Source organism: Pimephales promelas, chromosome 13 (assembly GCF_988280905.1).
Source record: "Pimephales promelas chromosome 13, fPimPro1.hap1.1, whole genome shotgun sequence".
Classification (NCBI taxonomy): Eukaryota; Metazoa; Chordata; class Actinopteri; order Cypriniformes; family Leuciscidae; genus Pimephales; species Pimephales promelas.
Window position 1 is genome coordinate 5,937,448 of NC_142781.1, and position 18,002 is coordinate 5,955,449.

The 18,002-nt window shown below is 42.4% G+C and overlaps 1 protein-coding gene and 1 pseudogene across 2 annotated transcripts; one reads left to right on the plus strand and one right to left on the minus strand.

Annotated features, from left to right (window-relative positions):
- Positions 1–473: 473 nt before the first annotated feature.
- LOC120491935 (uncharacterized) lies at positions 474–7,003 on the minus strand. Of its 2 annotated transcripts, XR_005625368.2 has the most exons (3): positions 6,873–7,003; positions 987–6,733; positions 474–847 (listed from the first exon to the last, which is right to left on the minus strand). XR_005625368.2 is itself a non-coding variant. In XM_089118377.1 (2 exons), exon 2 carries the CDS (start codon positions 5,241–5,243, stop codon positions 3,930–3,932), a length of 1,314 nt encoding a protein of 437 aa, XP_088974503.1. In that variant the 5' UTR covers positions 5,244–6,733; positions 6,873–7,003; the 3' UTR covers positions 474–3,929. The 2 variants fall into 2 exon arrangements, 1 of the variants encoding a protein (XP_088974503.1); XM_089118377.1 differs by having other exon boundaries at positions 474–6,733.
- LOC148975137 (uncharacterized) lies at positions 6,444–8,100 on the plus strand (annotated as a pseudogene).
- Positions 8,101–18,002: the final 9,902 nt, after the last annotated feature.

Here is an 18,002-nt window from a genome sequence, read left to right on the forward strand (position 1 = left end):
CAACTCATATTTTATAAACACAGCAACTAATGAAATGTTACTGTAAATTTAGAAATGTTTTTTCTCCTTTCTTTCTTATACAGTAGCTATGTAGTGAACAATATTTATGAACAAAAGGAAAAAAAACAACTAATTTCTATTTTTTTTTTACTAATTTTATGAACAAAAGGGCAAAAACAAATTAAGTTCTATTTTTTTTTACTAATTTCTTCCCTTTGTAATAAAGTACAGTTTTGTGCAGTGCCCCTGCAAAATCAGTTTTTGTGTGTATTTTTAGTAATTGTTGGTTTGGTGTGTTTGAGTGCTCTCTTAATCGTCACAAAACACAGCAAAAGTTCAGTGACATTTTTATTTGTGCATGGTTGAAAGCAAATACTGATACTGACATACAATAAAAATGGAAAATCGAACTATGGTTGCAAAATGTTACGATCTCTTCTGAGTCGCAACAAAGTAAGGGAGTCACCACACGCAGGCTGTCATAATTCATGAGTTTATTTATCCGTGAAAGACAGAACAACATTAATGATCAGTATAAATGATAATCAGGGTGTCAGCAGATGCGTAGGTGTACTTATGAACAACAGCAGTCCAGCCCATCTCAGTCCATGAAACGTTCAGCGACAACAGATATCCCACATGAGGTGGCTCAAGCGACGGTGGTGATCTCCCATACTCCAAACCTCTCAACGAGTCCTCATCCTCGTGACATGAACCCCAAAGTACCCCCAAGCAAACAAAAAGAGCACAAGCTCAACCGACTCTCCTGCTCTCATCTCAGTCCCAGTCTTTTATTGAGCAGCATGATGACCTTCAGGTGTATGACCACGCCCTTCAGCCAAATCACCTGTAACTCAGAAATGACGAGTTACTCACTGAAACCGTCACAAAAACAATTTATAATGGTGAAATTAGGTTACATGTTGTAGGCTATTTGGGTATCTATGTGTGCACGGGATAAATCCCCGAGCAACACTGACACACACCGAACACAAGGCGGAGCTCCATCCTCGTCCTGACGAGACGCCGGTGGGTTTTATCAGTTTTGATTTTTTTTTCTTCACTTCTTCAAGCTCCATGTTGCACTGAAGATAGCTAGCCTACACAATACAGCGTGCGAGTGAAAGAGATGCTGCGCGTGACACGTGACGTGCTTCATCAACGGCCCGGCAGAGAATCTAAGCTCTAGTTTGACTATCCCGTGAGTTTCTTTTCTCGAAAGATTAACACCTATCAGAAAAATTACTCTGTAATCGAGCAAGAGGCTTTATCCTTAATTTGGGCACTTCAGTTTTTTTATGTGTATGTGGAGGGAGGAATGCCGGTGGAGGTGTTTTCTGATCATAATCCGTTAACATTCTTGCATTCTTTGCAGTCCCCGAGTCAGCCTTTAATGCGTTGGATACTCTTTTTACAACCCTACAATTTGGTTGTTAGACATATTAAAGGATCAGATAACGTAGTGGCAGATGCGTTATCTTGTGTTCCTGATCTGATCAACTAAGTGCAATAGTTATATGGTTGTTTCTGTTTTTCTGTGCTCTCGTCATCTTAATGTGCTTTCAGGATCCAGATTGCTGATGGCAAAGTGGGGCTGAAGGGTGAATGGAAATAATTGTGGTAATCATGGTTGTACTGTGATCAGAGGTGGTATAACAATGTGCCTAGAAATATGATTAATAAATTTATGGTGTTGGGTTTGTTTTGTTTCTTTCTTGGTAGATGGAGAAGGAAACTGCTGAATGGCAAGAACTTTGGCCTGAAGTGGACGCACTTTACCTTGGCCTACCTCTTTCCCCAAATATCTTACAGTCGCCTTGGCAAACTCACACTTGGCCAAGTTAACTGTTAGACATGCCTCAATCAAACGAGTTAAAAGAGCTCACAAACGGACCAAATGTTCCTCCCAAGTCTCACTGAAAACAATAACATATTGTAAATACACCGCACACCCTTCCAACCCAGCAACCACTCGGTTCATCAATCTCTGGAAGGTGGCAGGTGCATTTTGTAAACCAAAACTCATAACGGAGTACGAATATAATCCAGATGATGTAATAAAAGAGGTTACCTCCCTAGCTCTAGGAGTTACCGGCACTTGCCAATACCCCATAAGAAGATCTAACTTGCTCACAAAATTAGCTGTACCCACCTGATCTACACAATCCTCCATTCGAGGAAGTGGAAAAACATCGGGCTTAGTGATGGCGTTTAACTTGTGATAGTCAGTACAAAATCTATAAGTTGAATCTGCTTTCCGTACTAACAAGCAAGGTGAAGCCCAACTTGAGCACGACGGAACAGCTATTCCGTTCTCAAGCATATATCGAACCTCAGATTCCAATGCTTCTCTCTTACTGACGGGAGCCCTATAAAAACGCTGACGAATCAGTTGCGCCTCTCTCACATCAACATCATGTTTTATCAGATGAGTACGACTGGGTATATCTGAAAACAAACCAGTAAACTCCCCTAACAACTGTGTTAGATCTTTATTTTGAGTCTCTGTCAAATGTGAAAACAGAGCACCTAAATTCTGAAGTGTCTCTGAATTCTTTAGTCGAGGTAACAAAACACAATCCTCCGGAACAACTGTATCCTCAACCATAACTTCTCCCTCAACAAAAGGTTGACAAGAGTCAAAAGAAGCATTGACAACTGGAGCAACTGATTGAGTTGACTGGACTTCCGAATTTCGAGAACGATAAGCTTTAAGCAAATTTACATGGAAACACTTCTTAGATTTTCGCCTATCTGGAGTTGCGATTTGATGGTTTATCAGATAGTTTCCGAAGAACAGTATATGGTCCAGTAAACTTAGCACAAAAAGGAGACCCAGAAGATGGTAACAAAATTAACACCTGATCGCCAGGTGTAACGACACGACCTTCAGCACGCTTATCAAAGTGTCTCTTCATCTTCTCTTGTGCCACAACAAGATTTTTTTGTGCACTCAGTCCGGCCAAAAACAAACGTCTACGAAAACCATTTACATATTCTACCAAATTTTGCAGAGTCTCCTCCCCACCTAATCCCTCACGCAAAACAGAAAGAGGTCCACGTACACGATGACCGAAAACTAAATCATTCGGGCTAAATCTTGCTGTACTTCCCTAGCAGCAAGTAATAGCCAGGGTAAACCCTCATCCCAGTCACGGCTTAGCTCCACACAATAAGCATGCAAAAGTGACTTGAAAGTCTGGTGGAACCGTTCAATCACACCCTGATTTTGAGGATGATACACGCTTGACTGATTATGTTTAACTTTAAGTACCTTCAGAACCTCAGCAAACAGACGGATGTAAAATTAGTACCGTTGTCACTTTGAATAATCTTAGGTATCCCAAAAATTTATATGAATTGGGTTAAAGCCTTAACAACTGCCTTGGTGGTTATTTTTCGGATAGCATAAGCTGCTGGATACCGAGTCGCCTGACACATCACAGTCAGCAGATATGAATTCCCTGATTTAGATGGAGGCAGTGGTCCAACACAATCAATTATTAAGTGCTCAAACGGTTTACTTTATGGGAACCTCTATGGGATTCAAAGGTACTGGTTTCAACAACTGGTTTGGTTTCCCAGTTACCTGGCAAGTGTGGCATGTTCTAACGAAAGACGCAATATCCTTTTTCACACAAGGCCAATAAAATTGTCGCAGAATGCGGTCATATGTCTTCTTTACTCCTAAATGTCCAGCAATTTCACCATGTGCATTCTGTAATACCACATCTCGAAATCGTTTAGGCACCACCATTTGAATCATACACTCCTCTAGTAAAACTTTCTTACAGGGAAAATACTTCCTTAGAAGAACCTCATCTTGGACAAAATACCCACTAACAGTACTTCTTACCTCTTCAGGCAAAATCACAGCATCAAACAACTTCTGTAACTCCGGGTCTTCCCACTGCGCATCCACCAACTACCTATGAGAAATAGGCGAAAGGGTGGATAACCCAGGAACAACATATTTTAACACTTCGTTTCTCAAGTGACATCTCACGACTCCTTGCGCAAGTCACAACACAAGCTGTGAATACTTCAGGAAAATATTGTTGCAAACTGTCGGTGTTCTCAGTGACTGGAATAGGCACTACCTCAGGAGGTGGAATCACCTCCCGCCAGACTCTAGCTCCAGCCAAATTGTTACCCAAGATGACAGCAACCCCATCCACTGGCAAAGACGGACGAACTCCCAAAGACACTTCTCCACAAATGAGAAAATCGGATGTCAAGTGTACTCTATGCAGAGGAACAGAAAGAATGTTTAATCCAATTCCTCTAATCAGAACAGTTCTCCTTTCACTTGATACCTCAGAAAAGGGTAGAACAGATTCAAGAATAAAAGATTCTGATGAGCCTGTATCTCTCAAAATTTTCACTGGTATTTTACTCTCAGAGTTTGGCAAAGACACACAACCTTCCGTAATAAATGGTACAAAGTGTTTCAAGGCTACTAATTTGGGGTCACACACTTCCTCAGCCACCTCTATGGAAGTACCATGCTCAGAGTCATTGGTAGTTTCAGTAACATCAGCCACTAACACAGGATTAACTAATGATTTCTTTTTTCCAGACTTCCCCTTAGCAGCTAATACTGGGGACTCATTTTTCCAATGTCCTGGATTAAAACAGTAATGACACACTAAGTCTCTATCAGATCTCATCCGACCAGTGTTCTCTGATTTTGAAGGGTATGGTTGTTCAAATTTCTTAAACCCAACTCTATTCTCATTAAAGTTACCACTCTGTTGAACTGATCGGTCTTCTCTGTAAACCTTCCTATGCGTTAATACATAATCATCTGCCAAAACCGCCGCCTCCATTGTGTCCTTTGGCTTCTTCTCGTATGTAGCAATATTATCGGGCACAATATATGTAAATTGTTCTAAAATGACCAGATCACCCAGCTTGTCAATTTCAACAGTGGACGCAACACACCAGCAATCGAAATGAGAAACCAAATCCCTTACCACCTCAGAGTGAGTTTGACGATCACCCTTCCTCCAGCTTCGGAATCGCTTGCGATAGGCTTCAGGAACCAATTCGTAGGCCTTCAAAATAGCTACTTTTACCTTGTCATAATCCTTACGCTCCTCCATTGTGAGCGATGCATATGCCTCCTGAGCCTTGCCTGTGATCACCGTTTGAAGCATGACAATTCGGATAGACCTCGGCCAATTCCTCTCTTTGGACATAGTTTCGAATAAGGAAAAAAAACACATCAGGGTCATATTCATTAAATTTGGGAAGCAACCTTAGGTTACTGGCAAAGTCAAATCCTCCAGGTAAACCCAAACCTCTCTCCTCTACATCTGACCTTCCCTCCTAATCTCAATCGCTCCACCTGCAGCTCATGATCTCGTGCGGACTTCTCAGCATCTAATTTTATTTTTTCCAAATCAATCTCACGCTGTCGGAGGACATTCTCATTTCTTATTTTTTCAATTTCAAATTCATAACGTTTTGTTTCTTTCATCAACTCTTTATCGTGAAGCTGCTGCATGTGCAAAATCTCTTTTCTTTCCTCAAAAGATAAACTGGAAAAAATATCTAACGAACCCTTTACCTCAATGTCACGTTTTTTCATAAGACCATTTTCACATAACCAATTCTTGACAACCGCACGTAATTCCTTTTTCCGTATTTTCTTGTCTACCTCACTGATTTTAAAATGATCTACAAGTTCCCATAATTGTTGTTTTACAAAAGAATTTAACATCTCCTCCGAATTAGGATCCTTAATAAACTCTTCTATAGACCACATTATGTTCTCACTATAATAGCCGAGGCCTACTATTAAACAAAAAGCAAGTGCATTTTTTTGTTCCGAAAGGAAAATAAACACAGGTGAAAAAATTATTCACTCTCCCCCCTCTAAACTACCTACCCAACCACTAAACTAACTTATGCCTAGTCTTCGTGCAGCTTTCAAGAGTCAAGCGACTTTTAAACACCAAAATACCGATGGCTTAAAAATTGAACAAACAGCTCAATCCAAAACCACGGCGGTATACTTAACCCAAAAGCCTGCACAAAAATAAAAAAGGCAAAATAACAAATCAACGCTAGGCGTTGCTAATTCCTACCAGGGAGAAAATGAACAATGTAACCCCTGTAAGAGAAAAATGCACTTCCCTTGTGAACTACTGTCAAACTCGTGAGTCGATTTAAACGAAATAACAATTTACGTTACTCAAAACAACGTGCATATCGAAAGCTCAATATATACATATTTTACTTCAATTGAATCGACATCAACGAATTCCAAATATTAATCAAATTTCATTTTATGATGCAAATTCGCTTTAGGACGAGCCCCCATTTGTTACGATCTCTTCTGAGTCGCAACAAAGTAAGGGAGTTACCACACACAAGCTGTCATAATTCATGAGTTTATTTATCCATGAAAGACAGAACAACATTAATGATCAGTATAAATGATAATCAGGGTGTCAGCAGATGCGTGTACTTATGAACAACAGCAGTCCAGCCCATCTCAGTCCATGAAACGTTCAGCGACAACAGATATCCCACATGAGGTGGCTCAAGCGACGGTGGTGATCTCCCATACTCCAAACCTCTCAACGAGTCCTCATCCTCGTGACATGAACCCCAAAGTACCCCCAAGCAAACAAAAAGAGCACAAGCTCAACCGACTCTCCTGCTGTCTTTTATTGAGCAGCATGATGACCTTCAGGTGTATGACCACGCCCTTCAGCCAAATCACCTGTAACTCAGAAATGACGAGTTACTCACTGAAACCGTCACAAAAACAATTTATAATGGTGAAATTAGGTTACATGTTGTAGGCTATTTGGGTATCTATGTGTGCACGGGATAAATCCCCGAGCAACACTGACACACACCGAACACAAGGCGGAGCTCCATCCTCGTCCTGACGAGACGCCGGTGGTCATCGGTGAGAGAGGCGGGCAGGAGAGAAAGCAGAGAGGGACAGAGAAAACAAATAAGAGGCAGAAAAAGAGGACCTTTCGGAGGTTTGCCTCTTTTTTCTTGTGTTCGTCTCGCCCCAAGTCCACCAAAGCTCAGGATGAGCAGGTGGAGCAGTCTATGGACCAGGACACTGATGAAGCCCCATCCAGGAGGTGTACTGATGGTAAACGATGAGCTCTGGACAACACAAACTATCTTAATCATTTACACACGATATAAAAAAACCCCACATAACACATTATGAAAAGGCAGATAAATTACTTTAATCCACGATGTGATGAATGTTTGAATATAGATGAAATGTAGTTTGAAGATGTTACGGATGATATGATTTAAAACAAGCTTGTGGTTGATATTCCTCTCTTTAGATCAGCTTCTTTACAGGACATCATCTTTACTGTAGAGGATAATGATCATCAGGAACCTCCTTCCAGTAGTCCTGTTCCCCCCCCCTTGAGGTGGCCCTGACAGCAATGGCCAATCAAGGCCCATGCTGTCGCCACATTATAAAGCTGCTGGAGTGGCAGGACCTTCGCGAGCAGTACATCATGGTCCTAGCGGCCCTCACCCTGCATGGACATGCACAGCTTTTGGCTGCAATCTGGAGGCCGCTTCAGCGAGAAGTTGACCTGTCACTTCATGCGGCAGGTGATCGAAGCTGCTGTCCTGTGCTGTTCTAGGGGTGTTCTGCATCGAGACATCAAAATGCCGAACCTCCTAGTCAACACAGAGACCCTGGAGGTCAAATTGATCGATTTCGGCTGCGGGGACCTCATGCAAAGCTCATCCTACAAAAACTACACTGGTATGTGTTACCTTTAAAACATATTTTTAGGATTTAAACTCTAGTGACCAATTACGCCATGTCTTAATCAGACATCATCACACAGTGAGATATTAACAACACACTAACAAACCTCTCAAAGAATAGTCAATACTGGCTAGTCAATAAAGCTAGCTTACACATCTACAGGCACAGCAAGGTATTGCCCTCCTGAGTACTTTGAGAAAGGCGAGTACTATGGGAAGCAGGCAACGGTGTGGTCACTGGGGCTGCTGCTGTTCGCCGTGATCGGCCGCCGTTTCCCAGACAGCGGAGACTCTGATGTCTGGTTCCAGCTGAACTTCTCAGATGGTTAGAACCAAAAAAGATGTTCTTATGGATAATGCAGGAATGTTTGCCATTTTTACAGCTTAGAGAGCAAGTGTAAAGTTGAAGGAAATGATTAGACAACTCTCAGTCTTTCTGCACAGAATGTTGCCGCTTTATTCGAGGTTGCTTGAAGAGCAACCCAATGAGATGCTCTCCCATGACTGGTTCAAGGTACAGAGTCTAAGACAAGCTAAAATGATTTTTAAGATATATTTATATCGGCCTATTTTGGGGCTTTTTGTTAATTTGGCTTGATTATCTGAATATGGACATCAGCTTCTTTACATTACCATTCAGTACTGCTGTAACTGTCATATACTCAATCCTTATATATGGGACAGATGTAATTTTTATATCTTATGAAAAATGCTTTCTAATTGTGTTTCAGGTCATAGAGAGAGTTTAGGCTTGCGTCTGGCGGGCTGACACAGATGATCCCTCCATTTCTCCATCCTCAGCGTCTTGCGGGGCTGGCAGGCCTGGGTTGCGTCTGGCGCCTTGGCTTGAGGCGGTAGTTTTAGCGACTTGCGGAGCTACTTGCCTAGGGATATGTGCATATTGTAAATAGTTTAGTTTTATTCAGTTAGTTAGCACCCCTCATCTCTCCAGCCTCAGCGTCTAGAGGGGCTGGCAGGCCTCGGTTGTGTCTGGCACCGGTATTGTAAATAGTTTATTTAGTTTTAGTTTGGTTCTGCACCATCCAATCATATTTTTAACAATGGAGTCACCCAGAGCTCTCTGTTCAACTCGTCCCACAAGTTCCTACCACCGACGCCCTAGAAGTTTCTGCCGCTGGCATCTGGGTCCCAGAGAGGGAGTTTCACATAGCCCTCTTTCTCAGCTACTTTGGGCCCAGAGATCCTGTCAGGGCTGCTACAGAATTCCTAGTGAAGACAGCCATAAAGTTTCCTGTCACTGCTGCCCCAAAACCAGTGCTGCTCCATAGAATCACTGTGAAGGTTCATTCTGCTGCAACTCCAGCCCCTGCTATGGTTCTAGAGCTCCATGTCAAAGAAGCTTCCCAGAGGTTCCTGACATGACTTCAGAGTTTCCTCCCTATGGTGCTGAGGTTCATGCCACAGTTGGCAAAGAAGTTCCAGCCAATTTACACACCTGTGTGCCACATAAAAAACAAATTGTTTCTGAAAATAAATGTGTTGTTTTATCAGGGATACGTGGTAATTTGGAAACAATAACCACTCCTATTATGGATCAGTTCTAGAGACATTAAGACACCAGGTAAGTAATACCAGGTAAGTCACAAGTCGAGTTACACTATAAGGTCCTCCATTTAATATTTGAAGCCCAAAGTATCGTCTCAGGTTACGTATGTAACCCTGGTTCCCTGAGAGGGAACGAGAGCGGTGTTGGCTAACGCGATGGGAACGCTCTGCGTGATTGCGTCGTGAAGCATCTGTACAATCAGTCCAATGAGAGAGTCAGGTGACGTCATTGACCAGGAAACTATATAGCACCCTTGAGATCAGACCGCAACAGCTTCTGGGAGGCCTGAAGCAGGTCGCTCAGGGCATGCAGGAAGTATGGCAGGCGAACGCAGCTCTCGGGGATCTAGCAGGGGATCTAAAGGCAGATATAGCCGCAACATACACCTTCAAGGTGGAGGGAGTTAGTCCAGTAGAGAAACGGTCTTAAAGGAAATCGAGAACTGTACCGACGGGGCAGTCAACAGGATTTAAAATACGTTCTCTGCACCATGTAGAGAACAATTTCCATTTCAAATAATACAGTTTTCTCGTGGAGGGAGCTCTGGATTGAAGAATGGTCTCCACGACCTCAGTCGAGAGACCAGCACTCGCTCACTCACGAGAGGCCAAGCCCATAGTTTCCACAACTTGGGGTGAGGGTGAAATATTGTGCCCCCCGCCTGTGAAAGCAGGTCCCTCCTGACCGGAATAGAGAGACACTAGGTCCGCAAACCATATTCTGGTCGGCCAGTGTGGGGCTACTAACAACAGATGAGCCCCATCCTGGCGAACACTTTCCAAAACTCCCGGGAGCATTGATATCGGGGGAAATGCATACAGGTGTAGCCTCGGCCACACCTGCATCATCGCATCCAGTCCGAGAAACATCATGATCCCCCGCATCAACGCTGATGACATCCACTTCCTCGGAACTGGATAGCGTCAGCATTGGTGCCTCAGCCTGGGAAGGAGAATCCGCAGAGCGGACACTGGGTCCAGCAGGTAAGGGCTGAGATAGGGCGGGGCCCGTCTCAAGCCCCGCTATCAGATCCATTTGTGAACCCCAAGATGAAAGTCGACGCTGTGCCTGATCTATTGCTCTGTTCATCCAGTACAGCATAAATGCGTTTGGCTTTTTTACGTTGATTAGAAGGGTAAACTTTTACAAGACTTGAACAAGACTTGGGTTTTCTAGCTTCCCCGCAAATCTCAGTACACTTGTTGTTGATCTCAGCAATGTGCTCATCTGTTTGTTTCATGAATTGACCTGGTGTTGATACAGATGCTTCAATGGACCATGGAGCAGGACCGGGATGCATAGCTGCAATGTGTCTGTCACTGTCACATTCTCTGCACTTAATAGATGCTCTGCAGTATCTTGCAACATGGAAGGACAACATCTAAAACAGAGACTTTTCCTTCCTTCTTTTCGTCCTTTCCTTTTCGTTCATCCAAATGTTTGCTTCTAAAAGAGCGACACTTGTGAAGTGGATGAGGTTTGTTGTGTATGGTGCAAACTTTGTCTAGGTCTACATTGATATTAGAGTCTCTGTCTGTGCACTGTCTGTGTCTGTCTGGTTTGGTTGTGCAGCCATTATTTCAGTTTTTGACGATGACAGATGTTCTGGTATTCGACCTGATAGCTCCGTCGAATCTTGTGTTCAAACGGCCAGTTGAAGCAAGTGCAAAACTAGGATCGTTTCTGGTTCTTGCTTGTCTGCAAACAAACTCGTCAAAGAAACTGAATGGAGGAAAATACACATTACGGTCCTCCTTATACCTGGAACCTTGTGTAATCCACTTGTCTTGCAGACTGAATGGAAGTTTTTCTACGATAGGGTTGACTCCCCTCGCTGTGTCCAAGTAAGTGAATCCAGGTAAACGTCCACTTTTCTTTGCAGATAGCAGTTCAAGCAACAAGGTCTCTCAGACGATAGGTGTCTTTGTTTGTGCTGTGAAGAAAGGCCTCAAGTCTTCTCAACATTGCTTGCTCGATGACCTCCGGACACCTGTAGCAGTCTTCAAGGCGCCGCCATATCATTTGTACTCCTATGGCAGGATTATTGACATGAACTGATTTAATTCGTTTGGCATGCATAGACAAATCAGGACCAAGCCATCTGATGAGAAGGTTAATCTCCTCTCTGCTTGTTTTACTGAGCTCACGGATTACAGCTTGAAAAGATGTTTTTCACGGCCAGTAATTTTCTGGACAGTCGTCAAATTGGAACAGGCCGGAACTCACCATTTCTTTGACCATTAAATTTCTTTTGACTCCTTACTTCATCAACTCTATCAAACGGCTCTATTTTTACATTTCTAGGAGAACACTGGTGGTTGTGTTGAATTGTTTGTTCCTGCCTCATAGAAACAGTCTCAACATTCGACTCCTCCTTCACCACTGGAGGGAGAAAACTATGTGATCCAGCAACGCAGCTCCGCGTCACATAACTTGAGTTCTCACTTGCTTGTCTTGAATCAGGATCAAGATTTGGAGCATTTTGTAGCTTTGAGTGTTTCTGCACATACTCTCTAGTGCGTTCAAATTTGCTTGAAATGTATGATTCTTTTTCTAGGTCGACACTTGCTCCATCTTCTCCATAATTTACTGCTTCGTAAACTGCTGCCTCTGTGGATGCTGCTTCAGCTTCTTTCTGCAGTTGTAACACATATAAATCAGCCTCAACCTCTGCTTTTCTGCGTGCTGTTACAGCTAGCGTTTCCTGTTGATCCTCTTCGATTTAAGCTTTCTCTCTCATCACAATGGCTTCCTTCTCTGCATAAGAAGCTTTTACTTTGCATGCTGCTGCTTTAGCTCTTTCTGTTGTCGGAGCCGCACTAGTTGAAGATCTACTTGAACTGCTTGGCCAGCTTCCTCTGCTTGTGACTCCTCCATCTTGTTATTAGAGTACTGAATGTGAGCTGGATGAAGCTGTGTTTGGTTGTCTTCACCCAACTAAAAGAAACACACAGAAATACAAATTACAAAGTCATCTACAAAAAATGTCATGGATATTGTTCACACTCAAAGACAACTAAACAACTAAATAAACAACCAATGGGTTATGTGCACAAGGGTAGTTTCGAACTTCCGCTTTTGTCAGAAGTCGGCATATCAGTTTCCGGTAGGACTGAACGATTAATTGCATTTGCGATAAAATCGCGATATGATGAAACGTGATTTTGTAATCGCAAGGGCTGCGATTACACTGGTCACGTGACACGCGAGAGAAAAGCAGTCTGCAAGATAAAGCATCAACTTGCCACGCTACGCAGAGAATTTCAGATTCCCATCCCTACTGTACAATGATTTATTGCTCGTCTTTGTAGACTAATACAGAAGGTAAAGAACTTTTTTTTTTTAAATCGCATATTAAATCGCAATATTGGTTAAAAAAATGGCAATTACATTATTTTCCAAAATCGTTCAGCCCTAGTTTCCGGTCTACGACTGGTCATCCGCATCCACTAATGAACAAGATGAGTGCTGCTGTTGTACGAAAAAAAAAAAAGAGTTCTTAAACACATCTAAGTTTCTAAGAACTGTAGGTGGTTCTAACGTCCGTTTCACACCCGTTTGCAGTGTGTGTTGCGGTGCAGGAGCGTGCTGTTAGTGCGTTCACATATTGCATTTGCACAGTGAATAACTGATCAGCGACTGTACAACAAACACATACTTAATATTTTTATTTTGCACGTTGCCCAAAATGTCTATTTTGTGCAGCCACTGTGCACGAAGGTTAGTGTTTATCAGGAAGCAGTAAAAGCTCAAATGGCGGTTAGCGACTTGAAGCAGAGCAAAGTGCCACACAGCAGTCTCCTATGCACCATGTAAACAGGTTAGGGCTTTCACTTTTCACTGGTGTGGTATCACGTATAACAGCAGCACAGCGATCAATTCCACGCCGAATTTCACCATAAATGCACATTTAGGTGAAAGGAAAACTACAATTTACTTCAACCAGGCAACAGAATGAACAACACTCGTCTCAATCGTGGAAGTGGAAAAATAAGTTATTTGTGACATGCAAGATCTATTGTTTTAAAATTAAAATGCAAAAGTAAAGGCAAGTCGGCTGCTTTTGTCAATTTCAAGTTTTTAATTTAAATTAAATTTGCGATTTTAATATAGGAAATTTGACCACTTGCTTGAGCAACTTGTAATGCATGGAGCAATAGCCCTAACTTTTTTCACATTGTTTAAACGTGCATAATAAGAATCGCAATGCTGACACAACTTTTTGTTTTTAAAAATAAGTTGCAGCATAACTTCTGGACTTTAAAGTCCCCGTGAACCGAAAGTTGCAAACGACTTTTCTCCAGTGTTGTGACGTATTTCTGAGGCAAAATAGTGGCCATGGCTTTTTTTTTCCAACTAGCACCTGATTGGATCTAGAAAAATGGGTGTTTCATTCTGAAATGGAGGATGACGCAAGTTTACACACGCTGTCAATCAATGCTCGCTCGGCACTAACACACAGCAGCTGTCAGTTGGAGGGGCGTGGTTATGGATGTTAAGGAGACACCCAAACCGTAAAGCCTACGTCATCGGGCAAGGTCCTCCAATGCAGAGGGGAGGGGCATTTTCAAAATTTGATTAAAGATTACGAAGCCAAAAATTTTTTTTGTGTGGATTGACTTGGATGTATGAATTGTTCACCACAAAACGATCAATTTAGGCAAAAGTATGGTCAATTTTCTATTTCATGGGGACTTTAAATAAAAATATTAAGTATGTGTTTGTTGTACAGCCGCGGATCAGTTATTCACTGCGCAAACGCATCATAATATGTGAACGCACTAACAGCACGCTCTTGCACCGCAACACACACTGCAAACGGGTGTGAAACAGACGTTAGATCCACCTACAGTTCTTACTTAGATGTGTTTAAGAACTCTTTTTTTCATACAACAGCAGCACTCATCTTGTTTGTTTATTAGTGGATGCGGATGACCAGTCGTAGACCAGAAACCGATATGCCGACTTCTGACAAAAGCCGAAGTTCGAAACTACGGTTGTTCACATAGCCTATCCACAAGTTTCCTACGCCCCATGAGGCCTTCAAAAGCGTCAAAAGTGGGCGCGTCTTCCGGTTCGAGGTAAACAAAGCACGACTTGACATACTTCACACTCGTTCATTCAACAGTTGACAGTCATTCAAGTTATAGAGAGCCCTCCCCTTCCGGTCGACCACCATGGGACCTTATTTCGGAAAAATATTGAATGGTAGTCAATGGCGAGTGACAACAAATATTTTGATCTCGTTTGAATTGTGCCCTGAATTACACATATGATGTTTGTCAATTTAAAAGATACACTTTAAAGTAAAGAAAGTCACAGTTTGATGTAAAACCGTTGAGGTATAAGCCTGTGAAAATACGTAATTACAAAGACTACAAACCCTAAAGGCGCACATTTTCTCTCAATGAATGAAGCTAACTTTACTGAGGCTAATGTCTGTCATTGTTTCTACAGTCTTACGTTATAATCGTAAAGTTACGCCGTCCTACCTGAGTGTTTTGTACCAGACTGCACACACACGAGCAGCGGATCTCGTTTCGCTTCCCGGGAGATGTAGTTCACAGAGCGATTTTCACATAAAACTAAATGTTACTCTTCTGTTGTATGACAAACGGTGACGTTTTTGACTTTCAGAATTATCTTTTAAATAGACAAACATCATATGTGTAATTGAGGGCACAGTTCAGACGGAATAAAAAGATAAGTTGTCTCTCGCCATTGACTACCATTCATATTTTTTCCGAAATAAGGTCCCATGAGCCGGAAGCTGAGAGGCGGGACTTAGGCTCTCTATAGCGATCAAAACTCTTAACGATGTGGGAACACAACCTCAACAAAATTAAAAAGGGTGAAATAACAGTACCTTTACCGTTACTTGGTTGGGAGTATTATAATAGGCTAACATTATTAATAATCAATACTCATCAAGGCATGGTGACAGACAGTTGTGTGAGCTGACAGCTGTGTGAGCATTCCTAGGATATCGAAGTCCAGTAAAGGAGGGAGGGCGTTCTCGCATTTAGCTCCAAAACTCTGGAATGGCCTTCCCGATACGGTCCGAGCCTCTGACTCGCTGACACAGTTTAAAACTAGATTAAAGACGCTTCTCTTTAGTCAAGCATTCACATAATGCTTACCTTCTAGTCCTCTGTTATGCCATACGGAACCGTTTGCCACTGAAACTGCTTAACGCACCAGTGGGGCTCGACAGCCTTTTAGACAAACGGGTCGGCGCGTATGGTTGGGTTGGTCAGAGTTCAGGTTACGGAGAGTTTGTGAGTTATAACGGAAATCATTATGAACATCAGCTATGCTAATTATTTCCCATCTGCCTTTCTGCTGTTATCTCGGGACGCTTGTCCCGAGAAAAATGGCGTTCGTCAGGTCCAGTTTTGTGTCCAGCCTCTCACGGGGATTTCGGATGCCCCAACGCCTGTGATGAGACGACTCAACGCCTGTGAAGAGACGACTCAACGCCTGCGATATGCTATGGCGCCGTTTGATTCATAAACAATATTTATATTTAATATTTATATTTAAACAATATGAATGTAAGCCAGAGGAGAACTGGCCCCCGACTGAGCCTGGGTTCTCCCAAGGTTTTTTCTCCATCCAATCTGATGGAGTTTTGGTTCCTTGCCACTGTCGCCTTGCTTTTGGCTTGCTTTGAGCTTGCTCAGTTGGGGTTATTTAGTGTTTAGCAATGTTGTTGATCTGTGTTGTGCTACTTTCATGTTATCACTGTGAAGCTGCTTTGATATAGGGCTGGGCGATATATCGAGTTTGTACGATGTATCGTTATATTTTTTGAAACGATATGGAATGAGGCAATACCGTTTATATCGATACAGTAGTTTGATATGAGCACATCTGAAAAATAGCGGAGGTTGCAGTGTGAGCTGCTGCAGTGAAAGTAGCTAGGCTACGTAGTACAATTTGTCCTAAACATGACACAAGCTTATATTAATTGCGTCAAAATCACTTTGATTCAGTTAACAAGATTAAGGCAGCTTGCCGCCCTGTCAAATGCTCTGACAGACACTGTTGCTGACTGACAAGATATACTTGCGCTGTTTAATGCGTTTGAGATGTGGTGCTTTCCTCAGTGCTCAACTTACATTTCACAGGTATATTCTCCATCTGTAAATGTTAGAAAGTAAAGCAAACATGTCCATTTCACAACAAATATGTCCATGTCAGAAGAGGACGAGTTTCTGCAAGTGAATCTCCGCTAAAATTCATGCTTCCTTGAACAAGCGCCAGCGCGCGCATGCGCGTGAATAGTACTACGTAGTACGCAATAATTCTGACTAAAATAAACATATTGCTAAAATATTTGTTGTTGGAGAAAATAAATGTGCCATATGTGGAATTTTAAACCTACAAGTATATATTTTTAATGAAAGTGAAAGTAATTATAATGGGGTAATCAAATGCAGGCTAATATAATAGTTTGTGCTTTTGTTTTTATTTTCATTTTTAGTTTAGCCTTTAGTCAATATAAAAACAAAAGCTTTTTGCACATAATATATTGCATAGCCCGGGGGTCCCCAACTGGCGGACCGGGGTCCAGGTCCGGACCCCGATACCTTTTTATCCGGACCTCTAAACATTTTAGTTTAAAAGTTTTGAAAAAAAAATAAAAAAAAATACCGAAAGTAATTTTTGAACAGGCGTGCGCGCGGGCAGCTGCAAGAGCCGGGGTCCGGAGAGATCACAAACTTTGGCTAGTACACAACACATTACTAAGACATTCGTGAATGGATTATTATGGCTTTATCCAAAATAAGAAAAGTGGACTCAGAAAACCGCATCTTTCGAGATGAGTGGACTGAAGCGTAGGGGTGTGACGATAACCGCATCACCGCGATATCGAGTTAATGAGATGCCTACCGCGGTGTGAGGTTCATAACCGCACTTTTTTTTTCTGCTGAAAGTTACCGGAGTGCAAATGATGTGTGATATGAACAATAAAAACATTAATCTTTGCTTATAATTTATTGTATTCAGCGAGTCCTTTGTTCAAGGGCTTCTGGAGAGAGAGAAAAAAAACGCTTTTCTGCGCAAGGGAGGGACAGTCCATATGGGAGGGGGGGTATTTTTTGTGTGTCTGATTATTAGTATAACTGTTTGGTGTCAGTACTTGGGATGTTTACAGATAATGTTCAATTAAATACACACAAACACAAGCATAAAAGACAAAAGCATAACATAAACAGTTGGAGTTTGATTTTAATTGCATGCGATACTTCTCTTATGTGGTATAGTCAGGCAGTTGACAGCAGCCCGCAGCCGAAGGACGTTATTCAAAAAAATGGCCGCGAATCTGGTGTCTAAGCCAAATACTGTGTCGCCTATTTGGGCACATTTTGGCTTTGAAGCAGGTGAAAAGGGCCAGCCGGTGAATTTAGACGAGGCAGTATGCCGTATTTGTCGCAAAAAAATATCCGTCTCGCGAGGAAATACTACTAATTTAAGATCCCATCTGAGAATTAACCACCCTGCCGCGTTTGCTGGACTTGGGTGCAGCACACCTACAACCTCAGGCCAGCAACGACAGTTGGGAGTCTCCGAGGCCTTCGCGAGAGGTGCCAAATACCAAAGAGGCAGCGATCAGTGGCGAGTACTTACTGACAGCGTTACACGTTATTTGGTTGAAGAA

Bases quoted from the DNA above. Each gene is read 5' to 3' on its own strand.
- LOC120491935 (XM_089118377.1), bottom strand. From the start codon at position 5,243: ATGAATATGACCCTGATGTGTTTTTTTTCCTTATTCGAAACTATGTCC.